Here is a 19878-nt window from a genome sequence, read left to right as displayed (position 1 = left end):
GGCTCTGTGTACCATGCATCTACGTGTGGATGGTTCTTTTGCTGTTTGAGCGACGCGTGTAGTGCTATTTAGTCATCAAACATCGTCTTCTAAGATAATGTTTGAAAGGTTTTGGAATCTTTGATGCAATGCAGCAACGTGTTGGGTTTAGCGCTAACAATCATTTCTTTTTTTTTTTTTCTTTTCTCTCTCCCACCTCGAATTATATATCAACCATTTCAATAATTCAGACTAACCCTTGTAATTTATTCTCCTTTTATATTTGATCCTATCTTTTTATTACCATTTTTTTTATTTTGAATAAGTCATGAAATTAAAAAAAATTTCAATTTCACCCCATTTAATTTTTTTTAATCTTTCAGATTTAGTCCTTATTCTTTAAATTACTATTTTTTATTTTTAATGAGATATAAAATTACATTTTTTTTTCAATTTCAACCCCCTTTATTTTTTTTATCTTTCAAATTTGGTTCTTATTCTTTTAATTTTTATTTATTTTGTCTGGGATCATTTTTAAGCTGTTTTTTATTTTATTTTACAATCTCATCCTCCATGGATTTGTTTTCCAGATTTAATCCTCATTTTTTTATTGTTTTCTTTTTTTTTTTGACAAGTTTTTTAAATTGATGTTTTTTTTTTACAATTCCATCCTTCAAAATTAAATTGGTTGGAAATTAAGCTTTTTGATTGAATTCGGTTCAAGAATTTCATGGGTTGTGAGTTTTAGAAAATAAACCAGGTTTAGAATGTTTGTTTGGGTTTGCTTGTTTTTTTTCCTTTTTTAAAAAGCTTATGTTTTTTATTTTTGATTTTTTTTTCTATATTTTTGCTTTATTATTTTTTATAGTTTGTTTTCTATGAGATTAGCCTCAAATTCATGATCAAAGTCACCAGTTTGAAAGGTTAATGTGGGTTGACTCTTTTTTTTTGTCTTTTTAATTAATTTATTTTAGTTTCATCCTTCAACATTTAATTTATTTGAAATTTATCTTCCCACCTTTTTTTCCCTTTACTTTCTATTGAATTATAGCAGTCATGTGCTCATGATCACAGAGTTTACGGGTTAACCCGAGTTAATTAAGATTTGTTTTCCATTGTTATGTGGTTAATCTCAAGTTTATGATCAGAGTCATCGGTTTCAAATGTTAAAATATATTGATTTTTCCTGAATCATTTTAATTTCATCATTTAATAATTTATTTATTGAAAATTGTTCTTCATACTTTTTTTTTTCATTTTCTTTTTATAGGGTTATCCCAATCATTTTGCTTTACAATCTCTTTTTCCATGGGTTTTTTTTTCTATAAAATTTAATCCATATTAATTTTATAGTTATCTTTTTTTTCTTAGACAAATTTTCTAAATTGATATCTTTTTTGTTTTACAATTTCATTATTCAAAATTAAATTGATTAGGAATTAAGCTTCTTAATCGAACCCAATTCAAGAATTTCACGATTTCCACGGTCACAAGATTTGCAGATAATCTAGGTTGACTCATATTATTTTTCATTGCTTTTTTGTTTTAAAAAAAATAAATTTATTTTTTTATTTTTGTCCTTAAATATTAAATTGTTTGATAATTAAGTTTTATGCTATTATTCGGTTTTCTTTTGAACATGATCACCTTGTTATCATGATTAGGTCATGAATTTTTCATCTTGACCTTGGTGAGTTTTTTTTTTAAAAATTTTGTCCTTCAACATTTTATTTGCTACAAATTGAGTTTTTTTTTTTTTTTTGGAGTTATCATGTTTCTTATTTGATTTATTAGAAATTAGTCTCCAAACTTTTTTTTGTTATGTCTCTTTCTATAAATTGTCCCAATTTTATATTTATGATCGTAAGGTTTGAAAGTTAACCTAGTTTAACTAGGATTTTTTTTATTGTTTTTTAATTTCACTTTTTATCATTAAGTTATTTAATAATCCGAGTTGGCTTAGATAAAAAAAAAAAGTTCATTTTTATTTTTTTTATTTGTTTATTTATTATCATTGTATTTTTTAAATTATATTATTTAAATTACCAATTAAACCAATACCTCGTGTCTCAGAGTTTTTTTTTCCTTATTATCCTTTTCTTACATTGATTTTTTTTTTTGTGCAGAGCATCCACAAATCTAATTATTACTACTATAAAAACACATCTAGTTTGTCAATATTAATTAAATATAGTTTCATTGACATTAGTTTTCATAGTATCAAAATACCAAAATCTATTGAATTTAGAGCCCGTAATGATTATTAATTAAAATAATTTTTATTTAAAAATACATTAAAATAATATATATTTTTTATTTTTTAAAATTCAATTTTGTTATCAACATGTCAAAAAATCAGTAAATGTAAAAAATATTATTTTAAAATAAACAAAAAGAATTAATAAATTTTAAAAATATTTTAAAACTCAAAAATAAACTGTAAGCGATTAACAACAACCCCCTCACCAAACACCCGCCATCCAGAAAATTATTTCACAATTACATTTTAAAACCCCCATCTATGATTACAGACTGCCTCTTCTCAACTGCCAAACACACTCGCGCCCTTAAAAAAAGGAAAAAGAAAAGGAAAAAATAACCCTTGAGTTAGGGTTTCTATTTTCCAATTTCCCGAAAACTGTGTATTTGGATTCAAATCAAATAATCAATAAAAATCCACATGCAAATAACTAGGGTTTTTATTCAGCCCCGATGTTGAGCTTATCTCAACAGCCCATTCTTGCCACTTCAATACCCAAACTTAGGGTTTTTAATCGACCTCGAAATTCTTCTCTTTTTGCAGCGCGGAATAATCGGATCTTTGAGTCCAATTCAAAGCTACCAAAGCATGTAAGTTACATTTTTTTCTCTAATTTAATAAATAGCTGTTTGGTTTTGGATTAGTAGTTAGGTCTTGAAATGCAAAGGGACTTGAAAGTTGGAATCTTTTATTGATTTAGGAGCTGAAGGCACTTGAAAATGAGCTAATAAAAGACCGTTATTTGATCCAAATTGCTATGCATCAATGGAGCAGTGATTAGTTTATTGTTTTCGTTTTGTGGTTTATGATGCAGAAATGGAGAGTTTCATGTTTTAGAAATGAGGAAATTTCTCAGGTAAATCCCGGGTCTGATAGTGTCGAACGTTACGTACCTGAGGAATTGGTGAAGCCTGAGTTGGATAATTCTGCGAATGTTAAAAGAGATCGGATATCGAGTCTTCGAGAGGTACATATTTTGTTTTTTATTTATTGATTGATTTTATGGTACTTTTAATTGCTGTGATAGATGCCATTCCAATCTTATTTATGTTGTTCTAATATGAATGAACTGAATTTAGAGTAGTGGATTTGAGAAGTGGGGAAAAATCAAGATTGTATTAGTTTTATGGTCGTGCCCTGGGTGAATTTTAGTTGTGGACTCATGTAATGCATGTCTTTCCTGCTATTTATTTGAAGACGTAGTAGATTTCCACTCAGATCTTATAGTATTTAACATGGTTCAAGGTAACTGAAGATCCTGCTATGTTCCCACTTAGGCAAGTAAATACCTTTGCAGTTGATGAGTCTGTGAGTTAATTGATTTATGGAGAGATTCTTCATTTTGATAACCAGGACTTGCATAACGACCTCATCTCATAAATCAATAGTATAGATTTGACCGTTATTATTGTTGGTTCACCAGGATGGGATTGGTATTTGATCAAAGAGTGCATTTTGAAATTAATCCTAGTAACACCAAAGACTGCAATCTTTTTTCTGCAAAATTGATGGAAAAGGGAGGAATAAAGAACAAAAAGCTTCCACTTTCAGAATAATGAAATGGGGTGCTGAGTTTGTCTTATTTCTGAAAATTGAAACAAAGTTAATACTGCTATTGATAGGGATATAATTTTGGCTATCTTGATAAATATACATGCTTCCAACAAAACTATTTGTACATCTCATTATTTAGTTTGTTAATTTTTCAGGCTGCTAATGTAGTGTTGAGGGCATTTGGGAGCTCGTGGACTGTACCATGGACAGCAGAGACCATAGTTCAGGTTACCTTCTCCACTTAATTACTCTATGATGGAGCAAAGGGAAATAGAAACTGAATAATAAGCTTTTGTGGCTGTCAAATAAATAACACAGAGCTATAAGTTTTAAGAAAATGAAAATGAGGTACACGAACTATAAATTTATGACAGTCAAAGTTTTTGCCTCTATGGCTTTTACTGGCATTGTCACGGATTTTTCTTCAATTTGTATCAGCAGGTGCAACAGTTGAGCTTTTGTGCATTGCCTGCTTTCTGAAAATTGTTCTCTAGAATATCTTCTTTTGTTGTTGTGGCAATTGTTGTTTTGATCTCACATTGCGGAACAAATAGCTAAATTCTTATTTAGATTATGACTCCTAGGAATGGAAATGAATGAAGAAAACAATACATAATGCTATCCAGCAATGCCAATAAGTAATGAAATGGTCTTCTACCATGCAAAGCTTCTTTGCAAGTTGAAACTAAAACTTATAGGATGTGGTGGAGAATAAAATAATTGAAGTAGAATTATTTGAATTATCTTTAGTGAGAACTAAAAGCTGGACCCTGTGTTTCGAATATATATTCACTGAATTTAAATCATAGTTACTAATTAAAGATTGAAAGCGAGGACAGTAACTGAGCAAAATATTTGGTGATGCAGGTGATGCTTCTCTGGGTTGTCTCATTCTGGTTCATAGGGTCCTGGGTGATTCCTTTTGCGGCACACATTGCAGGTTTCAACAAGGAATCCCTAACATTTAGAGGTCAAGCTTTGTTCAGCCTTGTGACTGATGTGACTGAAGGCCTTGCTGGAATTGCAATCCTCCATTGTTGCCTATCTCGATTTCATCCCCTTTCATCTGATTGGTTTAGGTTCAGACTGAAAGGGAACTGGCTGTTTGACGTTGCTCTTGGCTGCCTCATGTTTCCACTAGTTAACCGGCTGTCACAGTTCAATCTTAGCCTATTGCCTATTCTGCCTTCTACACCCGTCACTCTCTCAAGTGTTGAGCAGTCAATTGCAGCGCGGGATCCGGTGGCAATGGTACTGTATGCAATAGTGGTTTCAGTGTGTGCTCCTGTGTGGGAGGAGATAGTCTTCCGGGGTTTCCTCCTCCCATCCTTGACTCGGTACATGCCAGTCTGGTGTGCAATATTGGTGAGTTCGGTTGCCTTTGCACTGGTGCATTTTAATGTACAGAGAATGATACCACTTATTTTTCTTGGGGTGGTTATGGGTGTTATATTTACACGGTCACGAAATTTATTGCCATCTATGCTTCTTCATAGCCTCTGGAATGGCTTTGTATTCTTAGATTTAATGAAATAGCGCCTTAGGTTTGTACCTCACATGTAGATCATTTATCAGTTGGTCACTTCTCAATGGAATATAGATACAGGCTGACGTTGTGGAGCCATATGCTCCCCAAAGGGAAATTGAGGATAGGGTTCGTGAGAAGACTGATGCTTTTGGCAATGTTGATCAACCAATGTCTTCTTCTATATAGGCCCACACCAACATAATGCAAGTAGTGTTAATTGACAGAGATTCATGGCTTCCATCTACCAGGTGTCCGTTTGTAGAAATAGTCCATTACATCTTCAGTCAGGCCTGTAATTATACTAGGAACAATGAGGGAAAAAGGATAATCCTTTTGTTCCCTGCAATATCTCTCTGGTTAAATTTGCAAACTACTCTTTCTCACTAAACGAGATCCTCTCTTGTTTTGTTTTGTTGGTCTTTTTTTTAATTTAATTTTTATTTTCTTGTTCCTCTTTGACACGGTAGAGAGTAAAGCCAAGGAAGGAAATGAATTTGAAATGGGTTTTGTGAACTAGCAATATTTTTAAAATATTATTTGAGGATGGATATCTTTGGACAAAAGAATAGCGATTAAAAGACCCAAACTGTCCACCTCATAGGATTGGATACCACTTCTCAGCAAGATGTTACAGTGCGTGCCCGCGTGGAGACTTTTTCTTAATTCTTTTTTATTATATGATAATAAAAATAAATATTTGCATGAGTAAAATTATGAAGGAAAATGTATTTTTTATGTTATTTTTTTTATCAATGTGATTTTTTTCTGTCACAATAATTTTGTTTTTATTAGCAATATAGTTCATTGAATAAAAAGCAATGTTATTCGAGCCGTTTTAATATAATGTAGGAGGATTGTGTTAGCATAAAAGGTTCAAAGGTCCGTGACTGCATAAATTTTCGAGGACAAAAGAAAAAAAATTATATAATATAGTATTTGTAGCCCTTCAATCTTCATGATGCAGCCAAGTCTCTGGACACAATAAAAGATTATATAATATAGTATTATATTGATGCCACCGGAAACCAGCCCTTGTGGATGCTGTCTGACCGGTCACCAGCCTCCTAGGGTTTGGTGCTGGATATAGAGAAGCCTAAAAATAGATTTTAAAATTGGAAATAAACAAAGGGGTTTAGTGAAAACAGTAAAAGCAGAGCTTTTTCATTAAAGAAACGGGCAATTCAAATTAGAGAACATAACAAAGAAGTGTCTGCATTTGAAGCAGGAAATAAAAAAATAATAAAAAGAATCGGAATTCTCTATTTCTAAATAATAATAAAATGTCAGAAGTGGGATTTGAACCCACGCCCTCTCACGAGGACCAGAACTTGAGTCTGGCGCCTTAGACCACTCGGCCACCCTGACGTTGGATGCCTATATTGCTTCTTTACTAATAATTTAGATTAATAAATCCTGTTTAAGCTTAAATTCGCCCCCATAAATCAGATGCCGAAGATACTGCAATTGAATTTATTGGAAAATAGCTAACCAAACTGAACGTCGATCTTGTCACATCTTAGCTTATTATACCAAACTCACTATTTAAATTTGGATGAAATTTGAATTTAAAAGCTTGAATGAAATTTTGGTAATTATTGTTTTTTAAAATATTGTTTTTATTTGGAAATATATTGAAATAATATTTTTTTATTTTTAAAATTTTATTTATGATATCATATATCAAAACAATTTAAAAATAAAAAAATAATTTTTTTAAAAAAACTTTTAAAATATAAAAACAAATAAACTATAAAAAAAAATCATACAATGTTCACACTATAAAATACAATTTAATGTATGGTTTGTTTCTTGGAAAAACAATTGCAAGCTAGCGTCCATGACACGGGCTGTTATTTTATATCAATCAGGATTTTTTTTTTTTGATTTACGTGGGTGTCTGGGCCAGCTTGTGCGCACCACGACTAATCTCACAGCTCACTGAACATCCTGCAAACCCAGTGAGCATGTAAGGCACCGCGGGGGTGACATACGTGTACAGTGAGGTTTGAACCCAGGATGCAGAGGAAGTGATCAGGTCCCTTCAACCGCCGGGCCAAGACCTCAAGTGCTATATCAATCAGGATCTTATTACGGCAAAAGAGAGAGAGAGAGGTTCACTGATTATTTGGGAAATAACTTAAACAAATGGGTGTTTTATTTTGGTATCAAACATTTCATTGTGGATTCAAATGTTCATATAAACAATTTATTTTTTTTTTATTTTGATTATCAAACTTTTATATTTAGATAATTCATCCTGCAGATTGCAAATTTTCTTTGTTTTATTTTTTTCTTTGTATTTTGAAACTTCAAAAACTTTTTTTAACAAAATAAACAATATTAAAAATAGGACTGGATACTCAAGAACTGACAAGAATATATTTGGAATTAAACCAACCAAGCATAGATTTAAAAAATTTAAAGGTCAAAAAAGAGAATTGTATAGACTTTGCAATGCTTGTATGTAAAAATAATTGGCATTAGAGGATGGAAAGAAATAGATTTAATAATGACCTTTTTGTCTACAACTTGAGATTTTAACTCCATGGTACTAAAAGAGAGATTAATTGTGTGTTTGGATGGGAGCTAATTTGTATTTTTTTTAGTAAAAAATATATATTTTTTAATTTTAAAAAATATAATTTATGTTTAAAAAATATTATACTTTAAAAAAAATTCATCATACCTCAAAACTAAACCCACTCTAAATAGAGGAGCTAGCTTATTGATTTTGACGGGAGGAGGAAGATAAAGATAACATGTTAATGATCAATATAACAACATGGGTGCATCGATACTTGTGCATTTTAAAATTAAAACTAAGTAGAAAAAAGTAATTAATATATGAAATTAACTAGATAATAATTCATAAACTAGATAATAATTCATATATATATATATAATCTTTTGAATCTCAAATTCTAACTTGGTTATAGTTAGCTGACTTTTTTAAAATTATCTGCTAAAATTTAAACTAATTAAGAAAAAGAAGAGCCTACCTTGGGATAGCGATAGACATTTCGTATGAACATGAAATGACCTGAACGAGTGAAAGTTTAAGAACTTAGAGTTTAGGCCATTAATTATATTGTCCTCTCGAAGTGATCTGTAATTATAATTTTGAGGTTGTGAAATTTTTACTTTTTTTTTTCATTTGATGAAGTATTGAAGTAGTATCCTTCAAATGTAAATTATAAATTCTAAAAATACATATTTATAAACAACTAGTCGCAGATATCAATTAAAATGAGATTTCGAGAGTATTATTATTTGCGGGTGAAAATAATAATAAAAATGAAGTATGATGAATATGATAATCTCTATAATTAAATTTAAAGGTATTGACAAAATTAAATAAAAAATTATAAATTTTAGTTAAAAAATTCACAACCAACCTGGTAATGAGTTTAGAAGAATAGAAAAAAAATTAATACAAATATGTTTTGAGATATAGAAATGATCTCAAGAATTTAGTGGGGCAACCGAAATAATTTATGCAAAAAAATTAAACAAGATAATTTGAATTTTGATGTAAAATCACCTAAATATAACTTTCAATGCAATTATTAGATCGAGTTGAAATTTTATGAGGAGTTTCTAACATATTATTTTATTTTGGATTATGATTTAAGGTTAATTTAAATATTAGAAAAGCCTTATGATTTAGATTAGAAGCATGTATGTTTCATAAAAAAAAAATACATGGGGATAATTATAAGAATAAAAATCCGATGAAATAAAATCTTGAATATAATTTTAATAATTTGATCATAATGAATTTTGATTATATTTTAAGGATAAAAATAATAATTATGAAGAGCTGTATAAAAAAAAATATTTGCTAATATTATAACAAAATGCTATAGACTCATTTGAAAATAAAATAAAATTGAATAATATTTAATGGAATAAAACCCTAAATATAATTTAAATTATTTTGGTATAATTAATTGTAATCAAAATTTAAAAATAAAAAACAAAACAAAAATTGTTTAAAAAGAGTCTAGTCACCTAGGCACCAGCAGCGGAAGAAACCAGGCGCACGCGGGCTTGCAAGTTAGGTTTGCGTGTTTGGCTTGTTTTGTTACATGTATATGATGTAGACAAGATGACAAGTAGTCTATCCTATTTTATTTTTTTAAAAAAAGAAACAAAGTGATGACACATTGATTGTGATGGTAAACGACATGTTGTCTATACATGTAGATTTCAGCTACCATAGCAAAAAAGTTGTGTTTTGACTAATTTGACCAAAATCCTTATTTTATTAAAAAAAAAACTAAAGCTGCTCAGTAAATCCCTGTACATTGTGTCTAATATCACTGTGTATTACTGTGCTTTTTTTTACTGTGAATTCAAAGTATTGGGTCTTATTTTCATTTTATCTAAAAACACTCAAAAAACATTTTAGAGACCTTAATAACCCATTTTCAATCTTAATAAAAAATTAATTGGTCAAAAAATAAAAAATATATTCAAATAAAAAAAATCAAGGACTGATTTTTTTTAAGGGGTAAAAGTATCTAAATATAACTCTTTTTGTCAAATAAAACTTATTAACATCTAAATCAGTTTTTTTAGCTATTGAAAGGTGGGCAATCAACAATTGTTTTCTCTCCTTCATTATTTGTAAGTAAATCTCTCCTTTTCTCTCAAAAAAGTTTAACGTGAACAAGCTAAAGGGATTAAAAATTAAAAAATCCAAAAAACTATATATATATATATATATATATATATATATATATATAAAACACCTCACCACCAATGTAAAAAAGAAAAGCTTGCATTTGCACTGAGGGTCTTGGCTTGGCGGTGGAAGGAGCTTGTCTCCTTCCGCAACTCCTGAGTTCGAGTCCTTATGTGCACGCCTATCACCCCCGCGGTGCTTTACATGCCCACTAGGTTTGCAGGGTGTTCAGTAGGCCGTGAGATTAGTTGTGGTACACGCAAGCTGGCTCGGACACCCACATAAAAAAAAAAAAAAAAAAAAGCCTGCATTCTTACATCATCGTCAAATTTGGTTCCTCAATTATGGGCAAGCAACAAAACCAAATTTAATTTTATAAAATTAAACATAAATCCAATATCATGATCTTTTCTTGACACCAGTAACATATTAAACCCAAGCTCCAGCCAACGCCAAATGTAAATACAAAAGAAAAAGGGTTAGCGTTCAAAACAAGAATTTCTGAAAAGAAAAAGAAAACAAAAACTATTGAAATTCGCATAATTTTACTCACAATACACAATACCTCAACAAGGAGTCTCTTTCTTAATAATTATTAATAACAATTAATATTCTACCCAGTCTGTTTATTATTTTTTTATTAATATAAATATTTAGATTATTTTTTATATATTTTAATTAATTTTACAAACTATAAAATTAATAATTATATAAATTTTTAATAACCATCATATTAATAACCACGTAACTTGAATATAAAACCACAACTTCTCACTATTATTTTTATTTTTTAATGTAGGGGAGGGGGCATTTCAATAAATTTGATATAGCTAGAAAGTAAGATAAGGGAAAAAAACGAATATATCTTTAACATTTTTTTTTTTAAAAAAAACAACCTGTCATTCCGAAACAAAACTCAGCCAAACAGTGACGCGTAAAAAAGTTTATATAAACACTCAGCACTCCTTCACCTATCCTCTCCTCTAAAAAAAACTCAAACCCCGAGGCTATCCCCAAGCGGGAACTCCCTGGCAACCACCTTCCCTCTAACCGCCGCAACCACTCACCAGCACAGCCGCCGCCGTACCATTTCTGTACGCTCATAAACTTCTCTAGGCAAACTTTGCGTGTCTTAAGATCCGCTGCTTTCGTTCCTTAGTGTTAGGTGAAGAAAACTAACCAAACAGAAATATTTTTAGAAACAGAGAGAGAGGGAGAAAAACAGAGTAGCGGTTAATAAGAGTCGCTTAAATCGGTTTCTGTCTTATATATATATATATTAAAAAAAAAAAAAGAACTTCATTCTTATAAATCCATCACCGTTTATTCACTGTGTGATTCTAAATTATCCACTACTCTTTTTAAACTTTCTCTAAAAAATCTTCCTCTTCGTTTCAGAATAGAAACTTGCAAAATCACTCTTCTTTTATTTTTCTACTTTTTATGATAATTATGGAGCAGAATCATATAGTGTTATCGGCGTTGAGTGTAGGGGTAGGGGTTGGAATAGGATTGGCGTCATGAAAAACAGTGAGTAAATGGAGAGGAGACGCTGCTTCGGCATCCAAAGGTATAAATTCGGAGACGATGGAACAAGAATTGCTTAAGCAAGTCATCGATGGAAGAGAAAGCGGTGTCACCTTTGATCAATTCCCTTACTACCTCAGGTCGGTCCCTCCCCTCTCCCCTCTCTCTGTCTCTCTCAGTCCTCTGTTCAAATTTCATTTTTTTTTTTTATCAATTCCTTTAATTATTATATTTTTGTTGCCTGGTGTTCTGTTTGGTTCGTTACATCAAGGTTTTTTTTTTTTTTATCCAAAGGTATAAATTTCTTTTTGATATTCTTAACATTTTATTTAGTTTGGGTATGGAGAATGTGAACTTGATCAACAATAATTTTTTGAATTATAACAATCAAGATTTGATTAAATTGCTTTTCAAAAGCGAAATTGTGGTTGGTGATGTTGTTTACATAATTAATTAATTTATGGAGAGCTTTTTGTGTGCTCATTTGAGAGTTTATAATGGTCAAAAAATGATATTATTCTAGAATGTTTCAAGGAATCAAGAGTGTGCTCACTGCTCATCATTAGAAAGCCTTGAGAATGAAAGTGCGCGCGCATGAAATAATTGAGTGCAATAAAATATTCCGTTACTATTAATTTTAACTTAGTTCATGTAGTTAATCCTTGTAGTTTAGAAACTATATATTTAGTTCTTATATTTTTAAATTAATTTATTATTTTCATCCATCCCCTGTTCTCTTATTTGTTTTTTAAGTTAATAATAACTTAGTCCCTATAGTTTAGAAAGAATAATTAATTAGTCCCTATAATGTAAAAAATAATTAAATAATAATTTGATTAGTGTAGTTTAGTAGTGTTTTTTTTAGATGAAATTAGATTATGTTTATAGATGAAATTTAATCTCTATAATTTAACATACTCATGATATTGATGTTTTGATGTGTTTTGCAATCAATTGCTTATATTACACTTTAATATGTCAAGTAAATTTTATAGAAAAATCTTATCTAGAAATTTTTTTTTTTTTTTTTAGAGTTAACCTAGCTAGATTTTATCTGGTTTTGACATGGTCAATCGAGTTATATATTAATTCTTAAAATTAACTGAATTGTAATTAGGTTATTTAGATTTAACCAGATCATCCAAACTTATTTAGATTGATATTTAAAAAAATTAGAAAAAATAAATAATTTAAACCTAACTCTGTATTAATGGGTCACTAAATCAGCAAACTACATGTGAGTTTAATAACTATATTTCAAACTACAAGTACAAATTTTGATTTCATAGTGTATAATAACCGTAATATTAATAAAAACACAACTTTAAACTCCGAATACGTGCGTATATCGCACGCAACTTGGAAGAACTTTTAAGTATTTACTTTTGGTTATTCTAATCCATACTAGTTATAATTGTCTTATGATTTAAATATAACTCTGCTAATCCTGTCTTGGAACTGGTGATGTTAAAAGTAGAAATAAGCCCCTTATCAGGAGCTCAAGGTCAGCCAAAGATCGAATAGAGAATTATACAACATGGCAAATCTTTTTATTTAATTTTTTCCTATTTTTATTATCAACTGTGCTTAATGAGAAATCTCTTTATAAGTGAAACTCTCTTACAGTTGCTCAGGCCTGGTGTCTAATTTTGCGCTCTCTGACATCTTTCCTGATTGCAATATTGACAGCGAGCAGACCCGGGTATTACTAACAAGTGCTGCCTATGTCCACTTGAAGCATGCTGAAGCTTCCAAGTATACAAGGAACCTTTCACCAGCAAGTCGGACCATTTTGCTTTCAGGACCTGCAGGTTTGTTATCTGGAGTTTATATTTTGTTAATGAAAAAAAATAAAAATCATGTACCTGCGTTAACATATGGGACAAATTTTGATTGCAACTTCATGTTTAAATTCTTGAAGAACCTTACCAGCAAATGCTTGCCAAAGCTTTGGCACATTTCTTTGAAGCCAAATTGCTGCTGTTAGATGCAACCGACTTTTCTCTTAAGGCGAGTTCATGCAGTTGCTTTCCGTTGCAGTCTGATGTTCCTCCTCTCTTTTTTCTTTTTCTTTCCCTTTTCTTTCTGTGTACTAATATCCGAAATCTTGGTTTCTTGCAGATTCAGAGCAAATACGGTGCAAACAAAGAATCTGTAAGCTTTCCCTAGTTTATTCCGAACACCCTCTAGTATGGCATATGGATTTTTGTCCTTATTTAAGAAGAACGTTTTAACTTACTTTTTTCTAAATGTGTGATCTTTATCGCAGTTGTTCAAACGATCCACTTCAGAGACAACACTAGAGCGGTTGTCTGGTTTCTTTGGATCATTTTCAATCCTTCCACAAAAGGAAGAGCCTAATGGTATGTTTGCAAAATGTCTTTGTTGTCACTTAAATGAAATATGACAAAGGAGTAGCAAATAGGGAAAGCGTCATTGATATTAATGAACTACAGTTAGTGAAAGAGGGGAATGGTCCTTCCTTCAGTCTATCAAACTCTTTAAGGATATCTTTGTGAAATCCATCTGATTATTTTTAGGATGTCGGAGTCTGCTAAGAGCAATTTAAAGATACCTTCCTGCATGGTATCATGTTTTTAGGCAATGTTAGAATGTATTGTCATAGCTAACCCAATTTCTATGTGGTTTATATCTCTCATCTTCTGCCGAAGCTCTGACCAAGTCGATATCTTGCAGGCACACTGCGTAGGCAATCCAATGGTGTGGATATTCCGTCAAGGTAATGTAGGCTAGATTTCTTGATGGATCTCGTGGAATGCGCGATCCATTTTTATATATTGGCTTTATATTTCCCCCTTATGTTATGTGTGGCCTTGTCACCATCACTTCAGGGGGCTAGACAGTTCTCATAATCCTCCCAAGATAAGAAGAAATTCCTCTGCTGCAGCTAATCTAAGCAATGATATTACACAAAGCACTCCTGCAAATACAGGTATTTTCTTGAGATTTTGCTATTCTCAACGTTTTTTTTCTTATTGATATTAATTATATTGACATCTAAAGGGTGCAATATGCAATAAAGTTTCCCTTCTCTTATGCCTGGCTATCTACTAACTTTTTGGTGTAAATATAGTAGCAAGGTTTAGGGCATTGCTGTTACCAAAACTAGGGTTTGTTTATGGGTGTCACAGATGCTTTTTGTTTCGATATGTAGTTGACTTTGACTTATCAGTTTATGCATATCCAACGATGGACTGTATGTTCGTTTCTTTCTTTCTTTCTTTGTTTTTTTTTTTATAATGATATTTATATAAAATGTAGTAGAGACCAGATGCTAATTTACCATTTCTTTCACACGCTTGCATGTCATGAATGTGGAGGTGATGTGCTACCAGGAGCTGCATGTTGGAAATCGTTTTATGCAGGATTAGGCATAGTTGCATCTAATTTCTTCTGCTGCTTATAATTCTTCACGCTTTTTTTAAAGCTCCTTCGAGGCATATGAGCAGTTGGTCTTTTGACGAGAAGATTCTTATACAGTCTCTTTACAAGGTACTGGCACTTTGGATTATCGATATTTAGCAGCGACATTGTGCTGCTATGTATTTTATGCATATTTGTTGCCAATATTGGGGATTAGTTTGTCTTGTTTCGCCGCTCAGTCCTCATAGAACTTCTTGATCCATTTGATTTTTGTTTCACATGCAGGTTCTGGTTTATGTGTCTAAAACTAGTCCCATTGTGCTGTACCTGAGGGATGTAGAGAAGATCTCATTCAGATTGACCAGGATATACAATTTGTTCCAGAAGATGTTCGATAAACTGTCTGGATCAGTACTGATCCTTGGTTCACGAGTAGTGAATCTGAGTAATGACTCCAGAGAGGTGGATGAGAGGCTTACTGCTCTTTTCCCGTACAACATTGAGATCAAGCCTCCTGAAGATGAAACCCATCTTGTCAGCTTTAAAAACCGGCTGGAGGAGGATATGAAGATGATCCAAGTTCGCGATAATAGAAATCACATCATGGAAGTAATTTCAGCCAATGATCTTGATTGTGATGGTTCGGATTCAGTCTGTGTGGCTGACACAATGGCTCTCAGTAACTACATGGAAGAGATTGTGGTGTCTGCAATCTCTTATCATTTAATGAACAGCAAGTATCCGGAGTACAGGAATGGAAAACTTGTCGTGTCATCCAAAAGGTAAGTTATATAATTAGATTGGTGTTCATGCATTTGAAGTGTTATTTTCAGATACTCACCATGTTAGCTATGAAACAGTTTATCACATGGATTGAGTATATTCCAGGAGAGCAAGTCCACTGGAAAAGATTCATTGAAATTGGAAGCCAAGGCAGAAACATCGAAGGTATTATGCACTCGTCTGTGATTCAACGTGAATTTGAGGGATTACAAAATAACAGAACTAATAGAGCGCTAATGCTTGCTTTGCTTATTGTGAATAATTATAGGAAAAAGGGAAGAATGCGACTGTTACTATGAAGCCAGGAACAAAAGCTGAAGGTGTAAATGCGGAAAATAAAAGTGAAGTAGAGAAAAAAGCATCAGGGGTCAAGGCAGATGGAGAAGATTCCTTACCAGCATCAAAAGCTCGGGTATGTTTCCAATTCTGACTGAGTAATGTCACCTATCTGATGTCTGTGCATCTGCAATCACATTAATATAGATTTCCACAATTTGGGATAATGTACAAAGCTATTTTGGATAGCTTTGTTCACACTGGCAGCAAAGGTTTCCCCAACTATTATATTTGTAGATGAGGTTGATAGCATGCTCGGGCAGCGAAGTAGAGCTGGAGAGCATGAAGCAGTGAGGAAGATAAAGAATGAGTTCATGACTCATTGGGATGGAGTTTTGACACATCAGGTCAGCGCATACTTGTGCTCGCTGCAACCAACCGGCCATTTGACCTTGATGAAGCAATGATTAGGCGTTTTGAGCGGAGGTGGTTATCCTTATTTATAGCTTACAGCCCTGTCAATCCTTGTGTCTTTAGTTGTTCACTCTTCATTTCTTTGTATTTGCACACTGCCTTGCTTTATCTCAGAGACGGAGAGGTAGCATTTGGAGTACCGCTACTTTTCTAGCTCTCGTGTCATAATATTCTGAATTATGAGATTAATAAAATACACTAAATACAATGTCAAGATTATCTGATGTAGATCTCATACCACAACTAAATAATTGTCTGCGCTGACTGTGTCGACGTAAAATGCAGAATTATGGTGGGGCTTCCTTCATCGGAGCACAGGGAAAGCATTTTGAAAACTCTCTTGGGAAAAGAAAAGGTAGAAGGAGTAGATTTCAAGAAGCTTGCTACTATGACAGAAGGATATTCAGGAAGTGATCTTAAGGTGCGTATTGCTTAGAGTCTTTTTGGTATCTGATGCATCATTCAGGTCTTTATTGACGTGTGATGGCTATTTAAAACAGAACTTGTGCACTACAGCTGCCTATCGGCCTGTCAGGGAGTTGATACAGCAAGAAAGATTAAAGGATTTAGTAAGTGTTTTTTTCTTTTATCGATTCAATTGTTCTAATGTATCTAGAAATGAAAATTTTATGCACCACCATGCTCTTACAAGAATGCTTGAAGATTAACTTCAAATTTCTTTTCTTTCCACACATCTCTTTATTTGCAGGTGAAAAACCAGAGAGCTGAGGCAGCACAAAAATCAGGGGAAGCTACTGATACAAAAGGAGAAGAAAAGGAGGAGAGAGTCATTAACCTCAGACCACTAACCATGGAAGACTTTGAGCTTGCAAAGAGTCAGGTAATATTGCTTTCTTTCTTTATATTGAGCACACAGACAGAAATAGCACAAGAATGGTTTAAGGTTGAAAGATGAGGAAGAAACAAGAGAAGCTATGATCTTGTAGCAACAGCTTAAATGATTCTAGGTTGCGTTATAGATCAATTCAAAGACATAGCAGCTTCTTCTTCTTATTTCCTACTCTTTTTGTGCTAAAAGTTGTTTGTTACTTCCAACCGCCTTCGTGAGTTTCGTTTCCTCTGGAGTGTTTCGTTGTGTGATAAGATTGATAATAAATGCAAATGCAGAAATTGAAGTTAATCGAGGTTGGTTTATTTAATGTTGATTTTCATGTTTCAAAAATATTTTAAAAAAATTTAAATTTTTAAAATTTTTATTTTATTTTAAATTATTATATTTTTGGTATTTTTAAAATTATTTTGATACATTATTATTAAAAATAATTTTTAAAAATAAAAAAAATATTATTCTGATATATTTCTAAATAAAAATTATTTTAAAAAACAACATCAACCACACTTTTAAACAAATATGTTTCAGGGATAGTTTTGCGATGATTCTCTTCAGTGCTCATTGCGTGTTTAATTCAAAATAGCTAGTATTAAGAACATCATTCACAAATATCCCTCTTGGTGATGCAGGTTGCCGCTAGCTTTGCAGCAGAAGGAGCTTCAATGAACGAATTGAAGCAGTAGAATGAATTGTATGGGGAAGGAGGTTCAAGGAAAAAGCAGCAGTTGACCTATTTCTTATAAGATGATGGAACCCACTACCATGGAAGCTTGTCCCCAGAAACTGAAGGATTGTCAAAGCTTTCTCCTGTCCTCAAGATTCTCGTCTCGGCCTTTGACTAAATTGAGCAGGTGAACAAAGAAATTTTGAGCAATCTCAAGAGGTAAATGATGGGAAAAAAACCCATAATGATGAGTTATAGTGATCTTAATTTTTATTTTTTAAAATATTTTTATATAATTAGATTTTTTTTTCAATTTTATCCTTTAATATTTATTTATTTATTAAAATTAAACTTCATGATTTTTTTTAAATTGGATACTTCAAATGTAATGACTCAGATTATAAATTTAAAAAATTAAAAATATTTTTTTTAAAAAAAAACTTATAATTACTTTTATTTTTACTTAGATTATTCCAATCATATAATATATCATGAAATTGAAAAAAATCACATTTTAACTTAACTTTAATTAATATTTTTATATATTTATCATAAACAGTTTTTTATATTTTTTATTTATTTTCATATCCAAACATTTCTTCTTCTTTTTAATCTTTTTTAAAAAATTGTTTAGAGCAAGCGTTGTTACAGAAGCTAGTAAAATCTAGCAAGGGCATCACGTTTCCGCCGAATTAATAATTACTTTGTTATAAATTTTAATGTCGGTAATTTAATTAATTAGATTTTAGATTTATTTTTTGAAGGTTATTAATTTTATGATCACTAAAAATTTATATAATTTATTAATTTTATGGTTAATAAATTTAATCAAGTAGATATAAAACTGGTCTGATATCATAATTAATAAAAAATAATAATAATAATTACATTGCTATATAACCAACGGCACGTTCCCCGGAAAAAGACGTGAAATTAAGGTCTCGTGTTACAGAAGCAGGCAGAATGCTGCTGAGCGGACAACACATGCTGCTGTAAGTTTTTGACTCTTTCCTCTCGCTGTTTGTATATAATTCACCACGAGCCCACCCATTCGAACACCCTTCCTTCACACATTTACATTAGAGAATGCAATGACTTGATTATAATATCTATATTTTATTTAAGAAATCTTGAATATTTATTCGAATATTCATCACTTAATTATAATTTTTATAATCTTATAATTATATATATATATATACACTTTTATTTTATGTATATATAATACAAATATAATTATTTGCGGATGGTAATGTTATTATTTTTATTTCTAATTGAGCTTAACAATTATTCGTACGTATTCTAAAAGAAACTCACTTGTTTGGGATAATATCCCACGTGGTTAAATTATCACCCACAAGTGGTAGCCTTTTAAAATGCAGTTGTGGATATGCAGATTCAACCCTCCTCGCACACTTCACCTAAGATGCCTAGCTATATTGTGAGACCGTGAGATCAAAATATCTATTGATTTCCCCTCTTGATAGCATCTCCATAGCGAAATGAAATGCTAAAAATAAAAATAAAAAATTATTTTAATGTTTATTTTTCATGCTACAAGAGAAGTATTAAATAAAATGTTATTTTAATAATTTTTTTATAAAAATAATATTCTTATATATAGCATAAAAATACTAAAATATTATTTATTATAATATTGTTTATTTTTTTTATTATTTTTTTCTTCGATTTTTTTAAATTTATTTTTTATAAAATTTTTATGATCACATCTGAGTTTAGAAAGTTTATCCGGATTGATTCTATTTATTTTTATTGATTTTTTTTTAATCTTATCTTTTGTTCAACCCAGTTAATGCAGCTAATAAAATAATTATATATTAAAATACCATTAGCTCTTATAATTAGCTTATATAGGAGCATATATAAAACTTATTCACAAGTGGAGAGA

General features: G+C 31.2%; 2 protein-coding genes and 1 non-coding gene across 3 annotated transcripts; 2 read left to right on the top strand and 1 right to left on the bottom strand.

The window, feature by feature from the left end:
- The first annotated feature begins 2484 nt into the window (after nt 1-2484).
- Nucleotides 2485-5732, top strand: LOC118034794 (uncharacterized). Its single transcript, XM_035040206.2, has 4 exons — nt 2485-2829; nt 3054-3206; nt 3949-4020; nt 4661-5732. The coding sequence occupies exons 1-4, from the start codon at nt 2692-2694 to the stop codon at nt 5327-5329; spliced, it is 1032 nt and encodes a 343-aa protein (XP_034896097.1). The 5' UTR covers nt 2485-2691; the 3' UTR covers nt 5330-5732.
- Nucleotides 5733-6602: 870 nt separating this feature from the next.
- On the bottom strand, nt 6603-6686 carry TRNAL-CAA (transfer RNA leucine (anticodon CAA)). Its single transcript has one exon. It is a non-coding gene; the product is annotated as a tRNA-Leu (tRNA).
- A 4295-nt stretch (nt 6687-10981) lies between these two features.
- Nucleotides 10982-19605, top strand: LOC118034777 (uncharacterized). Its single transcript, XM_073408093.1, has 16 exons — nt 10982-11102; nt 11501-11675; nt 13225-13346; nt 13457-13545; nt 13657-13689; nt 13805-13898; nt 14233-14275; nt 14388-14488; nt 14984-15048; nt 15205-15701; nt 15780-15867; nt 15971-16464; nt 16738-16873; nt 16953-17021; nt 17162-17293; nt 17935-19605. The coding sequence occupies exons 2-12, from the start codon at nt 11596-11598 to the stop codon at nt 16130-16132; spliced, it is 1374 nt and encodes a 457-aa protein (XP_073264194.1). The 5' UTR covers nt 10982-11102; nt 11501-11595; the 3' UTR covers nt 16133-16464; nt 16738-16873; nt 16953-17021; nt 17162-17293; nt 17935-19605.
- The last annotated feature ends 273 nt before the right edge of the window (nt 19606-19878 follow it).

The sequence above is a fragment of the Populus alba genome, chromosome 3, assembly GCF_005239225.2.
Source record: "Populus alba chromosome 3, ASM523922v2, whole genome shotgun sequence".
NCBI lineage: Eukaryota > Viridiplantae > Streptophyta > Magnoliopsida > Malpighiales > Salicaceae > Populus > Populus alba.
This window is presented reverse-complemented; position numbering and strand designations above follow the sequence as displayed.

Bases quoted from the DNA above. Each gene is read 5' to 3' on its own strand.
- LOC118034794 (XM_035040206.2), top strand. From the start codon at position 2,692: ATGTTGAGCTTATCTCAACAGCCCATTCTTGCCACTTCAATACCCAAA. The intron at 2,830-3,053 runs GTAAGTTACATT...TTTATGATGCAG, and splicing joins ATTCAAAGCTACCAAAGCAT to AAATGGAGAGTTTCATGTTT. The intron at 3,207-3,948 runs GTACATATTTTG...TTAATTTTTCAG, and splicing joins GGATATCGAGTCTTCGAGAG to GCTGCTAATGTAGTGTTGAG.
- LOC118034777 (XM_073408093.1), top strand. From the start codon at position 11,596: ATGGAACAAGAATTGCTTAAGCAAGTCATCGATGGAAGAGAAAGCGGT. The intron at 13,690-13,804 runs GTAAGCTTTCCC...TCTTTATCGCAG, and splicing joins ACGGTGCAAACAAAGAATCT to TTGTTCAAACGATCCACTTC. The intron at 14,489-14,983 runs GTATTTTCTTGA...CTTTTTTTAAAG, and splicing joins AAGCACTCCTGCAAATACAG to CTCCTTCGAGGCATATGAGC.